This window comes from Rosa chinensis, chromosome 4 (assembly GCF_002994745.2).
Source record: "Rosa chinensis cultivar Old Blush chromosome 4, RchiOBHm-V2, whole genome shotgun sequence".
Lineage (NCBI taxonomy): Eukaryota > Viridiplantae > Streptophyta > Magnoliopsida > Rosales > Rosaceae > Rosa > Rosa chinensis.
The window spans coordinates 16,244,867-16,258,699 of NC_037091.1; the positions used below are offsets into that span (position 1 = coordinate 16,244,867).

The window sequence follows — 13,833 nt, forward strand, 5'->3', positions numbered from 1 at the left end:
CTCCGCTTTGAAATTAACTTGTGAAGTTCTAGTTTTGAGTCACTTTTCGGTCGCATATCTACATCTCGACCGTTCAGTTTTTAGGTACTAGTGTATAGATCATCTCTGCAAATTTTCAGCCAAAATGATGATCGTTAAGGTATCTAACTCGGCTAAACCAATGGACGGACTAAATCTGTCAACCTGAACCGTACTAGCTTTAAGGCAGTTATCAATGTCTTAACGATCATCATTTTGGCTGAGAATTTACAGAGACGATCTATACACTAGTACCTAAAAACTGAACGGTCGAGATGTAGATATGCGACCGAAAAGTGACCCAAAACTCGAACTTTACACGTTAATTTTCAAAGCGGAGCTTCGCTCTGGATAGGATCTGTATATATATATATATTGGTCGAATAAACAAATATATATAAATTGATATCATTGTTATATGTAATGGACAAGTCCAGCTAGGTATATCCACAATGGGTGTCTGATCGATGGTCAGAATTTGACAATATATATAGAATAATTCCATTTAGCTGGAAAAAATTCTTCTGTGCCTAAACAGATAATATATATAAACGAAGTTTTCTTCGATCAAATCACATAATTGAAAGGATAGCATCAAATTCTTGGCCTTATTGATTATGATTAAATCCCACAGCTACACTCCACAGTTAGGTGGAATATATATATATATATATATACATATTGGAACTCATCTTTCATAGATCTGTTTGATTAATAATAGTTGACACGCACACACTTGAATTATGTAGTCTGCATTTTTGATATTGATATCATCAGATTTTTTTCTTCTAACAAAACAACCCTCAAATTGGCAAGTTTTTAATGTATTGATGCAACACGTACTTGGTAGAGAGTGTAGATCCAATGCAAATTTTGTGTTCTTAAAGGATAATGGAGCCAATACCCTAAAAATCAAAGTTATATGGAAAATCATGTCTAATACAATCTAAGATCCAAAAAGACTTCTCACCAAATGAACAAACACTCGTCACGAACACTAAAATGAGTAATCTTATGCACCATTAAATTAAACTCATGTCTCTAATAAATGACTTTCAGGACTCGAAGCTATAACATTAAAGCGCAAATCTCAGGAACAAGAACACAGTGAAGCATTTAAATTTGATGAATGGGGAGTGCAAGATTTCATTTGGTTTAAAGGAGGAGGTTAGGATTCAATGCACCAATGTGCATTTGCACCGACATAAATGGATTGTTAGATTATATTAAATACACACTTAGGTTATTAATAAAAATATTAATTATAAATATCAAGGGTTGAGATTATCTTATAAGTGTTGGGTCATTTGCGCCGTTGGTGTATAGAATAATTTCCATGATTTAAATTATGTACTTCACTTTGGCCTTTAACGAACAAGTTGGATATTTTTTTTTATAATTAGCAAATATACTATAATTAAGATCACGTGTAATGCTAATGACAAGTTTTATATACTAAATGGTTCAGCAAGTTTGAACAGATCTTTTTTGGTATAATAAAACAAACCTAAAAAGGGCTTCTGAGTACGTGAAAATTCGAAAGCGTACGTGTACGAAGTAATCTCGTGAATCATGAAAGAAAAGCCTCTGGAATCTATAATATTTTGATCATGTGGAAAACAAGACAATAAGAATCCCTTTGTTTTATTAATTATGTAAAAGGTTTATTTTCAGCAAAATCAAATTACTAACAAAGTCAATTCTGAACAACTATACCTCAAAGCTTCACAGTTCACACGCTTTGTTTTTTTTTTTTTTCAATAAAAAAGTTGGGCTCAATATGTCATTGCTCTTTTTGAATACTTGTATTAACAATCTTGCTCCTTCTGATTTGTGTTTACCTCTTTTCTCATTTACATGAACAAAAAACTATAGAATACATTGAAGGAAATGGAATTGGATAAGTAGTGTTTTTTTATATTCTTGAAGTGATTTTCACTTGGTCATTAGGTGATTAATAATTTTATGGTGTGTATTGATTTCAACCCTTAATATTATATTCAGAAATTAGTTATCACAAAATATATCGTCAAATGAGCATACTTGAGAATTTTATACTATCTTACGTAATGAATAAAGTAGTTGAATGTTTACTCAAAAAACCAAATGAAGAAAGTTATGATCTAGTTGCATGTAGCCCAAGATTGCTGCTTAAATTCTCAAATTCTAGCAATGGTAACCGATTATAGATTACCCAAGAAGAGAAAAAGAGCCCCCTCGCTTTTGGCTTTTGTTGAGGTATCTCTCCATATCTTATAAATTATTAGGAGCGCGTTGTATTCCACAACTTTCCTATGGCAGCCATTGACCCAGTGTGAGATATATCCAGGTCTACAGCACGTGCCCATAATTCAAGTAGAAGTGTTGACTTATCAATTAAGTTAGAAGAGGAAGTGATCATTGTAGCTTTATGATGGACCATTGTATCTTTTTAACATTATATATGAACACGTACGTATGTTTCTGGTTTATACTTTATTGAAAGAAGCTAGCGTTTCATGAGAAGTTTCACTGCTTCGACCAAACCCTTCCCGGCCGGCCAGCTTACAACCTGCAACTACAGCCTAAAGATCGGTAGTTTTAGGCCGGTGACCAAACTGGGTGAATGGTTGAGCCCAAGGCCAGTCCTGAGTCTTTCAAGATCCCGGGTGAGAATTATCTCGGGCCCCTAACTTGCATATTAATATAAGTCTTGTAAATAATTTTTGATTCACAAGACTTGTTGGAAATCGAGTGCAATAAGGTCTATATAAATTCATGTTTCAAAATTTATTGAGGATTAACACAACTATATATATAAATAAAATATAGACTTCAATGGAAGTATCAGACCCTACCACAAAATTTCAGCAACCAAAAAAACCTCTACTGCAAAACTCAGCAAAATTATAAACAAAACGTGCATTAGTATGGAGGGTTAACCAAACTCATCAAAAAAAAAAACATAATCTCTTTCTAGAAAAGTAGAAGACATACCTCTTATTATTATTATTATTTCAAAAACCCTAATTTCTAGAGATTGCAGCAAAGAGAGAACAACAAAAATCAGAAGAAAAAACAATAGGGAAGAATATATGATGAGGCAATGACTCGATGAACTTGTGAGGGAAAAGGGATTGAGAGAGATATGGAGGGAAATATTGAGAAAAGAGAAAGTATTTTCTTGTTTTATGGAAGAGAGAAAGAGATTGTAAAGAAAAAGAAACATGCCTAGAAGAGAGAACCTACTTTAATTAGAGTTTCCTTAGTTCTTGATCAGTTTTTTTTTGTTTTTCATGTCTCTGTCATTGCAAAAATGGCATCATATCACACACACACACATATATATATATACACACACTAAAATAAATTGGGATTTTAAATTTGGTGCCCCCTTGGATCTGCGGCCTGAGGCTATCGCCAATGCTGCCCAGTAGCAAGGCCGGGCCTGGTTGAACCAAACAACCAAGAAAGGTTTTTCTTGAAATGACGTCAAGTTGAGTATTATTTGAGTAACTTTTGCTTCTAAAACATAATTTACTACTAGCGAACTTATGAGGTTTTGGATTTGGACCCAATTGTGGACCCAACCTATTGAGTTTTTTAGGGTTTCGTATTTGGGATCCCAAAAGTTTAATCCACAAGATTGTTTATGTTTGACGCTTGCAGTACTATCGAATTTTCTGGAGCAGTACCAAACGAGAATTCAAGTTATTGTGAAATAAGTGAGGATTGGATATCTAATAAGTGGATCTATCTCTATGTACTGTGAATACTATCACATCTTCTTGTTCTGTCTTTAGATTATAGCGGAATGATATGTAATTAATGGTCATTCTAGCTTGAGGCTTATCACAAATGACGTGTAATTTGTTAACACTTCAAGAATGTGTTCTAGATATGTTACAACAAGATTGTAATCAACTCTTTTTGAGTTCCAGTTTATGAAGATAATTTCTTTATTCAAAAAAAAAAAAACATAATTTAGTAAAATAATAATTAAAATGACATATTATCTGCCGATGAAAGTTAACATAAAACAATAAGTAGGATCTGGAACTTTTCTAACCTTTTTTTTTTTCTTTTTTTTTGGGTTAAAATGAGGTATAAAAAGCCGAGGAAAGAAAACTAAAATACATGGCAATTACAAGAGCTAATGGTTCACAATGAGATTGCAATCTAATTACTTTTATTCTCTGTTATAAACAGCAACTGATATTGCCAATTGGTAATTAGCTAGGGTTATATTTCTTCAAGTTATCAAAGCGTTAGTCCATATGTGAACTCGAACGGTCCTAAGTGCTTCAAGTCATTATAAGTTATCCACTTATTTGACTTGAGACTCGCCACACATGACAGCACATGTGAGACAATTGAGTGTATGTTATATATTTTTAACTCTGTATATACTAATTAGAGATTGATCACTTCATTTATTGTTAATTGATTTCTTGTTGAGTGAGTACTCAAAAAATTTTAAAGAGGAATAATGAAAATTTGATCAATATGGAAGAGACCACTAAGGAGAATTCACAAATGATATAAAAGAGAAAAAAGAGCATTCTAGATGTTTTTCATTTATTTATGACTTCCCCAGTCCCCACTGCTTAGACAAGGCCCGCCTTAAGGGCTGTTGCCTGAGGCAGCCACCGCTCTCCAGCGAGCCTCTGCCAATTTTGTTTTTTTAAGTTTACATATATACGTTGTATAATTATATATTGTTCTTTCCCCCATAAGATGTTGTATGGACGTGCTAGTGCAACAGTAACATAGTTTTATTGCTGTTTGCAGCACCAAAGTTCAAAACGGAGCGGTCCCCCACTTTAAATGTTTTTTTTTTTCCTTCTTTTTCCAGCTTCTATGGAAAGAATATTTTGGAATGGAATATTGATGTATTTGCCCTTTGTTTTTCATTGGTTTCTTTTGTAGTTAAATATATTTTGTTTTATTTTTTATTTTTTTGAACTTCTAAGAGAAAAATTATTTTGGAATTGAACACCTTTTTTTTTTTTAATTACTATTAATGTAGGGGTTTAATTTATATATAGTTTGTTCGATTATATGATTGTTTTATGTGAGACCATATTTTAATTATTTGCCTCATGCTCCAAAATATCAGAACCGGCTCAGTGCTTAGATTATAACTTTTCACATTATCTTGAGGTCCTACGCACTGCGATTAGTGTTGGCCTCACTGAAAGTGAAACACGATGCAATTTGCTGCCTCCACGTGAATGAAAATTTGCTATCAGGGTGAAGATCGATTGTTTCTGTTTTTCGGCAAATATGAATACAGAAGAAAGTGATTTCATCCACTTATGCAAATAAACGACAAGGTTGTACGTCTGGTAAATCTAACCACTTCTCAATGCATTGATTTGGAACCAGCTCACCTCTCTGGCTCTCTGCCTCTGTTTGCATGCGTATAATTATCTGAGCCCCCAGCTCTTAGAGAGAATCAGTTGGTGACGATTTACCAACTTTGGAGGGATGTGATCCCGATTCAGAATTTTCAGAACTTCTGAAAATAATAATGGAGATTGAGCGAGAGTTGTAATTTAGTTGGTTAAAGAAGTCTTTAGCAAAAGGAAAGAACTAATCAGTTGGAAATCACTAGGGTAGTTAAAAAAAAAAAATTCTTTCTCTCAATGAGGAAGATACTACCTATATATGGATTCAAACCAAAGCTTTTTTTTTTTTGTTTTTTTTTTTTTAGAGAATTGTCAACTCATTGCATTGATCAGCGAAATTACACATAATGACTCATCCATGTGGGACTGTCAAAAGAGTCACTACCTAAGTAATTCAACCTTTCTAAAGATCATAAAGCTCAGCCAAAACTATCCTAAATCATCCATGAGAATCAAAGGGGCACAGATGCTACGGACATTTTTGGTGACATATTCTCAGAGAGACCCTGTGAACTCCTTCCCTAGAGGAACTGGAGTCCTTACAACATAATAATAGTAAAAGATAAATAAAATCCAAGCCCATAGAAATAGGCCCAGACCCAAACAAGAAACCCTAGCAGATGGAAGCCCAAAAGAGTACCAAGCCCAACTGGAATTGATGAGGACACCCAACCACTTGGACATCCCAGCCATCAGCCGCCAACCACCAGTCATCCTCCCTTCAACGACGCCGATCAACAACTAACCCAGCAGTCCACCGTAACCTTTGCCGCAGTCAACCCCAGGCTAAGGTAGTTGACGTCGCCACCTCCATCACAATCCTTGACTGCCAGTAATAGAGGTTGAGAATCCACCCTAGGTCACCGCCCAAAGCTCTAGTCTGCACCTCGACCGGCTGCGACCACCAGATCTTCCTGCTCAGACAGCACCAAGCATCGAGACCCCGGGACCATCACCGATCCAGATTGCCTAGGAACACCCACTGCCGCTGCCTTGTACGGCCCAAAATTACCATTGCTATTACCAAAGCACACAACCCCGAATAAGAAAACAAGAATCAAAATTTTGAGAAGCCGACAATGAGGAGCCTCGCCGCCTTCAATCCCCCATCGACCAGATGAGAGGGAAATCCCATATCCTCCAGCCCAATTTGCAGAGCCGCTTCCAAGAGGCCACGGCCTCCACCCACCTCTCAGAGAGAGTAACCTAAGCATTTTTAAAACTTGTCATTTAGATCATCTAATGACTCTAAATTATTTTGGCTTTCTTTTAAAAAAATATTTTTTTTGACCTTGTTTTTCATGTTTTTTTTTCATTACACTATGCTTAGATTTAAACAACAATTTTTTTCTTCAATCAATAATAGAAAAAATTTCATGTAATTCGGTCAATAGATTTGCACTTACGTATTCAAACCAAAGCTTTGATTTAGAACAATTTAATTATATTAATCAAAGTGGGATGTGTCTACCACACAACTACAATGCCTCCGACCAACAACGAAGTCATTAACATAATCAGTGAAGTCATGACAATTTCTGTATTGATTGTCTAGCGAATACTTAATATGAATATTTACATGTATTAAGAATCACCGAGATTGCCTACAAAATCTTGATATGGATATCTACCTGTATATCTTATTACCTAGAGGAGACTATAAAAATCACCAAAAAAATTTATTATTTGGAAAACAATCTATAAATAAAAACCAAAAACCACTACATCAACCTAAACCAAGATAATCAAATGCGATATTGGCTAAAACACTAGGAGTGCTATTAAGTATGTTACTGCAACCACTGTAAGAACCACTAGGGTTCTTGCCTAGTTGGGCGTGCTCCCCAACTTAGGTTCGAATCTCGAAGCTGTTAAAGTAGCTAGACACTGCTGCAATGCACAGTTGAAGCAATTCACATGCGCTGAAGGAGTTTATCTTGAGCTTTGGAAACCTCTTAGTTCCTCTTGACAAAGTCAAAAAAAAGTATGTTACTGCATCAATAATGGGATGAGAAATTGGCCAGAACATTTTAATTTACCATTTTGGCAAGGATACATTTTGATTTGATCATTTGAAAAAGATTTCATGGTACACGAACTAATTCAACAATGGTCGGCAAGCTCTAAAGTCGTGTAAAAGAAACAAAGTGATTCCTTTGGTTATGCTTGTATTTTCAGCTACAGCCTACACGGGGTTTAACCCCGGATTCTCAATAGCCAATAAACAAATTAGGAAAAGTAAATAAGTTACTGATTTCTACTGGAGCTTTGAAACACTCCCCAATCTTTGTCCATTTTGTTTCTCATAGAAGAATAAAAAAGCTTCAGTTTTGACCCAGAGACTTCTAGGTATGAAATTCAGAAGTCTAGAGATTTCCATGATGAAATATTTTCTGCAAAAAAAAAAAAAAAAAAGGTAGTGGCAAATGACCCCCATGTCTTTTCCTTTTAAATGAAGTGGGGACTTGCGATTCCCCTTCAGAACATGTGTCATTAGTTACTGTTTCATTCAATCAAAGGATACAAGAAAATTAAACTTCCAGAAATAGTTAAAACTGGGGAGCAAATAGTCTTCTTGACTCTAAACCAAATATCTAAAACTGATTTTCCATAATAATAATAAAAGGATTAAGAAGGAAAATGAATAAATAAAGTACTAATCATCACCTCTAAACAGGATTTAGAAAAAGGGTAAGGAGAAAAAGAACAAGCTTACACAGTTGCACCTAATAATCATCATAAAATTCAGTACAAAGACCCAAATTGAACATTGCTACTAACCAGTCAATCTCAATGGCATTCAAATCAAGAACCCATTTCCCCACATCTAACAATCCTTTTGTACAAAACCCAAATCTCGTAGCTAGATTTCCTGAATCTCATTGTACCCAAAACCAGAATCACATCAGAAACACACAAACAGGGGGAGAGAGATTAATCACAAACAGAGAGAAGAGCCTAAATTTTTCTGGGTCTTAATTTGAGCTGGGTGCTTATTGGTTTGAGCTAGTAGTACAACACCAAGCGCCTGGAGCAGAGGGAACAGAAGTACTTCCTCTTGATCTTGAAACACATGGGGAGAAAGCAAAACTTCCACTGAGACTCAACATCCACAGCTTCTACTTTGCCTCCACAGTGAGGACAGGACCCAGGAGCTTGTTGCCTTCCCAATTCCTTCTCTTCCTCATCACACACATAAACCAACCACATTTTTCTCCTGCCTGCAAAACAAGAATGAACAATCAATTCCCCTTTCCTCTCTTTGGTGGTTTTGTTTCTCTGCAATTTGCTGAGCTGAGTGTTATGGGGGATGGGGGAGTCTTGTTTGATCTGAGATTATGAAAGAAGCTCTGCTATGTTGGGTTGGGGTTGGACAGTGAAATGGGATTGTGAACTGGAATGTGAAACTGATGACCATCTTCAAGTCCTGTCAGAATACTTATGGAGGGGGGGAGAGAGAGAGTCGGTTTGGTGAGGGAGAGAATATTCCTTTTACTGAAATTAATAATTAGGATTTACCTTTTTACGAATTACCATGGGATCATTTTTTTTTTTTTTAAGATTTTATGATCTTTTTTAACATCTACAAACTAATGCGTCACCAGATAATTCATAGTTGTGTGAGGACTCATATATTTACTTTAACAAAAAGATACACTAAAAAAGTCATTTGAAAGCTATGCATAAAAATAACGTCATGTCGTCATATTATCATGAGGTCACATTATCCAACAATTGGTAGTCATGTTTCATGTTTGGCAAGGTCTTTAAATCGTTAAGCGTTACATCCAGTTGTTATCGCAAAATCTTTGTCCTCCATTATCATATCTCATGTTGTTAGGGATACTTATGCTACTATTAGAGTCTCTCATACGCTTCTCATCTTCCAGCCGCTGCCTCTAAAGACTTTGACACATTGCTAAGCCAGTGTCACATAGATTAGCTTTTTTTTTACCATCGCTTGTATGATGATATTTAGATATGCATTTATGTGATATCGTAGTCGCTTCTACAATCCAGATACAAAGTTTGATGATCGATCTCTATAGGTTTCTCAAATTAAAATATCTTATACATGGTTGATGGTTGTGAGAGCTCGAAGTTTCTATTTTACTGATTGAGTAGGAAATTCCTAAAAGGATGCCAAATACAAGTAACCTTTTCCTCATTTATTTTCCAATGGTCAGATTTGGTTCGTTTCTTCATTGCTCACGGTTGTTTAATTTATCTACCCATTCTAAGTTAAAAGCCTCCTCCGCTTTCTTTTGCAGTGTTGTACAGATTGCTTTCTCACCTGTCACAGTTGGATGTGCGCGGGTGACCACACCCACAGGTCTCAATTTGTTTTCCCTTTTTGGTGAGTTTGGATTAAAGACACAATTACCCGATTTAAGTCCATGTCCCATTCCCAATTCGCATCTTGTTTTCTTCAACACATAGATTAAGACAAAATCCATGTTTTTTTAATTAAATCAAACCAACACTTAAAATATTTACGAGGAGCAGATGGACTCGTACTCAGTTAACAATGTAATTTATGATATAAATGAAAAGGTTTGATAGTGGCTTATTCGTGCGTGTACACAATGTATAACACGTTATGTTAAATAATATATTAAATATACTACTTTTTTAAAGATTGAGTTAGACACACTCACATTAGAGATAACTAGTCTGTCATTTTCTGTTTGTTTCTAGAATATTAATTTATTAACCCACTGTCATTGTAATCATATTTTCATGCTCAAAGTACATAGATTTATTTTCGTTGTCCCATAAACAAATGTATTGTCCCAATAAAACCAAGTTTATTGTTCCATAATAAATAAATTTATTATCTCACAATAAAATCTAGATTTTCGGTATTGATTCGTTTCTAATTTTCTACTTCGATTACTTAGCTATTACGTGTAAGAAAATTCCTTACATATAGAAGGATAAAAAAAATTTATTGAAGAATAATAAAACTACATTTTAAAATTTCTTCGTTGTTTATTCACTATCCTAATAAAAATAGAAAAGAAAACGAATACTTACTACTCACTATATATGGATATCTTGGAGAAAGATGAAAGAAGAAGGTAGAACAAGACACATCCACTTAGGATCATTATCCATAATTATTTTGTTTTTGTTGTACAAAACATCATTATCCATAATTACGAAAAGATATGAAGCTATCTTTTGAAGAAAAGCCACATTTTTTTGCAACACTGAAACGCCCCCACTCTCTCTTCAAGGTAATCCCTGACGTCAGAACCTGGATCTGTTGGAGCCCTTATTAAAGGGTGGGCCCCCAGCTGACGCCGACAGCCCAGATTCACCGTGAATCTGAGCGCTTACTAGTGAATCGTTCAAGTATTGGCAGCGCCTGTAGCCCAGTCATCGACAAAAAGGGCCCAATTGTAAATTTAATTGAGGCCGCGTCGGCGCGTGGAATGTGGACGCAGACCCGCCGACTTAGCACACAGAAACAGAAACAGGAACAGGAACAGGAAGTGTTGGTAGTTGGTACCGTAAGCGCCGACGCATCTCCTCTTTGGTTTCTTTGCCAAGAGATGAGCCATATCATATCAACTCAATTTTGAAATTCACCTCATCGGTTCGATTGGTATTACCTAGCAGATTGGTTCAATATAAATGAATACCGGCTTCATATAATGATAGACTAGTTTAACGTGATCGGAACTAATTTATAATTTTAGGAGGCCAGTCTACTACTATAGAGAGTTGGTCTACAATTGATGTACCGATACGTTAATGTATATCACAAAATTATTCAAATAGTACAAGTATGAAAAAATTTCTTGTACAATAATGTATACGTCAATAGTAGACTAGATTATAATATCGTGGTGCACTGACATTTTGTGATTGTAGATATCTAGAGTGTCGGTTATTCTAAATAACTAACATATATACCATAGTCCGCGGACAAACATAATTAACTATTTTGTTTGCGTTCAAATTGTATATTTTGTCTTGGGTCATGAATTCATACCACCTCTTTAATTCTGAGATGATTTCTTTTTTCCTCCATTTTGTTTAGGAAGAAAATGCAATTTGAGAATACTGAGAGAAGTGTGGTGTAATATTCAACTGATAATCCCTTGTAATTATTTTTCATGTTGGTTGTGACTGAAGGTGTAGCATGAGGAGTTTTGTGGCTACAGAAAAATTAAAAGAGAACAATTAGAAATGGACATGGTATTCTTTGTTTTTTCAAATATGTTTGTTTGACAAATAGACATGTTTGGATATCCAAGGTCCAAATTGCTTTTAATCATAACATGCAAAGCATAAGAGCAAGTCCACCGGTTACTCTTTAACCGGGCAAAGAATGGATTTGCTGAGGTGGTGACCGGGCAAGAAAAAAAACCATCTTCCACCAACAGAAGCTTGACCGGGCAAAGTCAGAACTTTCATGACTTCAGTCAAGAAAAAAGGCAAGAGGATGACATTTTCCTTGCCCAGCCAAGGCCTGTGCCAGCTCGGCCCACACCCAAACGTGGGTGACGTCTGCAGAGAGAGAAGAGGTGAGGCGACCTCGGGGGCAGCAACATCGTGGAACTGAAGCAGCAACAGCAAGCAGACCCGCCTGGGTTGCTTCGATCTCTGCCTGGGGCAGCGTCTGGGCGGGCTGACGCGACGGAGCGGCCGGACGAGGTGAGGCGACCTCGAGGGGGCCGGGTCCTTGGCCGGAGGAAGGAGAAAAATCCGGGTTGGGTCGGACGAAACTTGCCAGGTCTGGTGTAGCTGCGAGAGAGAGAACCGGAGGGGGGAAAATGCAAAAAAGAAAAATTTTCGTCCTTTGAAACAAAATAGAATGTTTTTTTTTTTTGCTATTTATAGAAAATTTTCAGATTTCAAAAATTCATAATAAATTCATACGAACTCCGAATATTGCGTTTCATGTATGTACGAGATCGTATCGACGAGCTCTACAACTTTTATGAAGGAAGGTTTCCCAAATTCCTAACGTATAAAAAGTCAATTTTTACGACCCCCAAAATAACGTAAAAGTGGATAAACAGTTTTGACCGGTCAAGAAAAAAAACGGGTGTAAACCCATGTCCAGTGGCAGTGAACAGTATCTTGACTGGTCGAATTCTTGACTTCTCGACCTTTACATTTCTTGACTACGGGTGAACTTGCTCTAAAGGACTTCTCTCTAAGATTAAGATGAGGAGTGTAAATTCCACTCACCAATTTTTAATTATAATAAAAAGTAAAACATTAAGTGTTATTCAGTTGTTCATTCATTTAATCACATAATAAATTTCAACGATTGAAGTTGTAGATTTTTAAATTTTTTTATTGATAAGCAAATGTCCAAAATTTTAGTCATCCACAATGATGAATCATTACAAACAATTACATATCGTCAGGTAGAAACTAAAATAGTAAAAGTGGCTAATCAAATGTTTAAATGGTTTCCGAAGTGACCGAAAACTGAATGATCAAGATGTTAATATGTGATCGAAAAATGGGTTTTACAAGCGATTTCTTAAAATGACAAAAATAAAAAATTCACTAAATCTTTTAACAATAAGTTAATTAAATGAGAATGAGCTCTATCGTGAAAATAGTCTTTGTTGGAGCTTAATTAAAATATCCTCTTTGACTTCATCATAAGAGAAGTGATCCTCCTCGGCGAATCAGAATGCTTATTAAGGACATTCTTTTCTTGACTTCAAAGTTCAACAACATCTCTTTCAAATATATATGAAGAGAAGCAAACTTCTTGGCAGACTCTATTGTAAACCTCAGACATTCCATTACAATTGCCAGTTGAGACAGATCTCTACCACTCTCTTTTATGCATGCCTTTCATCATGATATGTTAGGTCTAAGTTGTGTTAGGGGAGGCTCCTTGTAGCCTTTGTTATTTTATTTTTCTATATAAAAAAAAGTCCGTAGTCTTGGTTGGATGCAATATAAAGGACTCCCATCTTCCTAAACGCTGTCTTCATTTGTCCTCTTATTGTTTTGACTTACAATTCGAGTCTCTGTATGTCAAATCCTTTGCATCTTCTAATATTAAGTATTGATAAACATATATGTACATAACTCTGTGATACACGTTTTCGTATTCAAAGTCAAGCAACAATATACACATGATATATAGGCATAGAACACTAGAACTTGGTTTATTTTTCATAAATTAATTCTGTATGGTTTTTTTGTTTACCCCTTGCTGTGTCTCCAGCATTCCATTTGGATCAGCTGAAAGAGGAAGTTAGTAGATGTTTTATTTTTTAAATTTCTTGTATTTATTTCTGTCATCGAAAAAAAAATGTGTGCATAGCATATATTATATAATTCCTTTCCTACATATGATTAATGCACACGTCGACCTTAGGTTGATAATTCACACGTCCACCTAAGGTTGATAATTGATAGCATCTTGGAACCAACCTCCATA

At 35.6% G+C, this 13,833-nt stretch overlaps 1 protein-coding gene across 1 annotated transcript; it reads right to left on the minus strand.

Annotated features, from left to right (window-relative positions):
• Positions 1-8,065: 8,065 nt before the first annotated feature.
• Positions 8,066-8,821, minus strand: LOC112196133. Its single transcript, XM_024336437.2, has one exon. It carries the CDS (start codon positions 8,616-8,618, stop codon positions 8,415-8,417), a length of 204 nt encoding a protein of 67 aa, XP_024192205.1. The 5' UTR covers positions 8,619-8,821; the 3' UTR covers positions 8,066-8,414.
• Between the last annotated feature and the right edge of the window lie 5,012 nt (positions 8,822-13,833).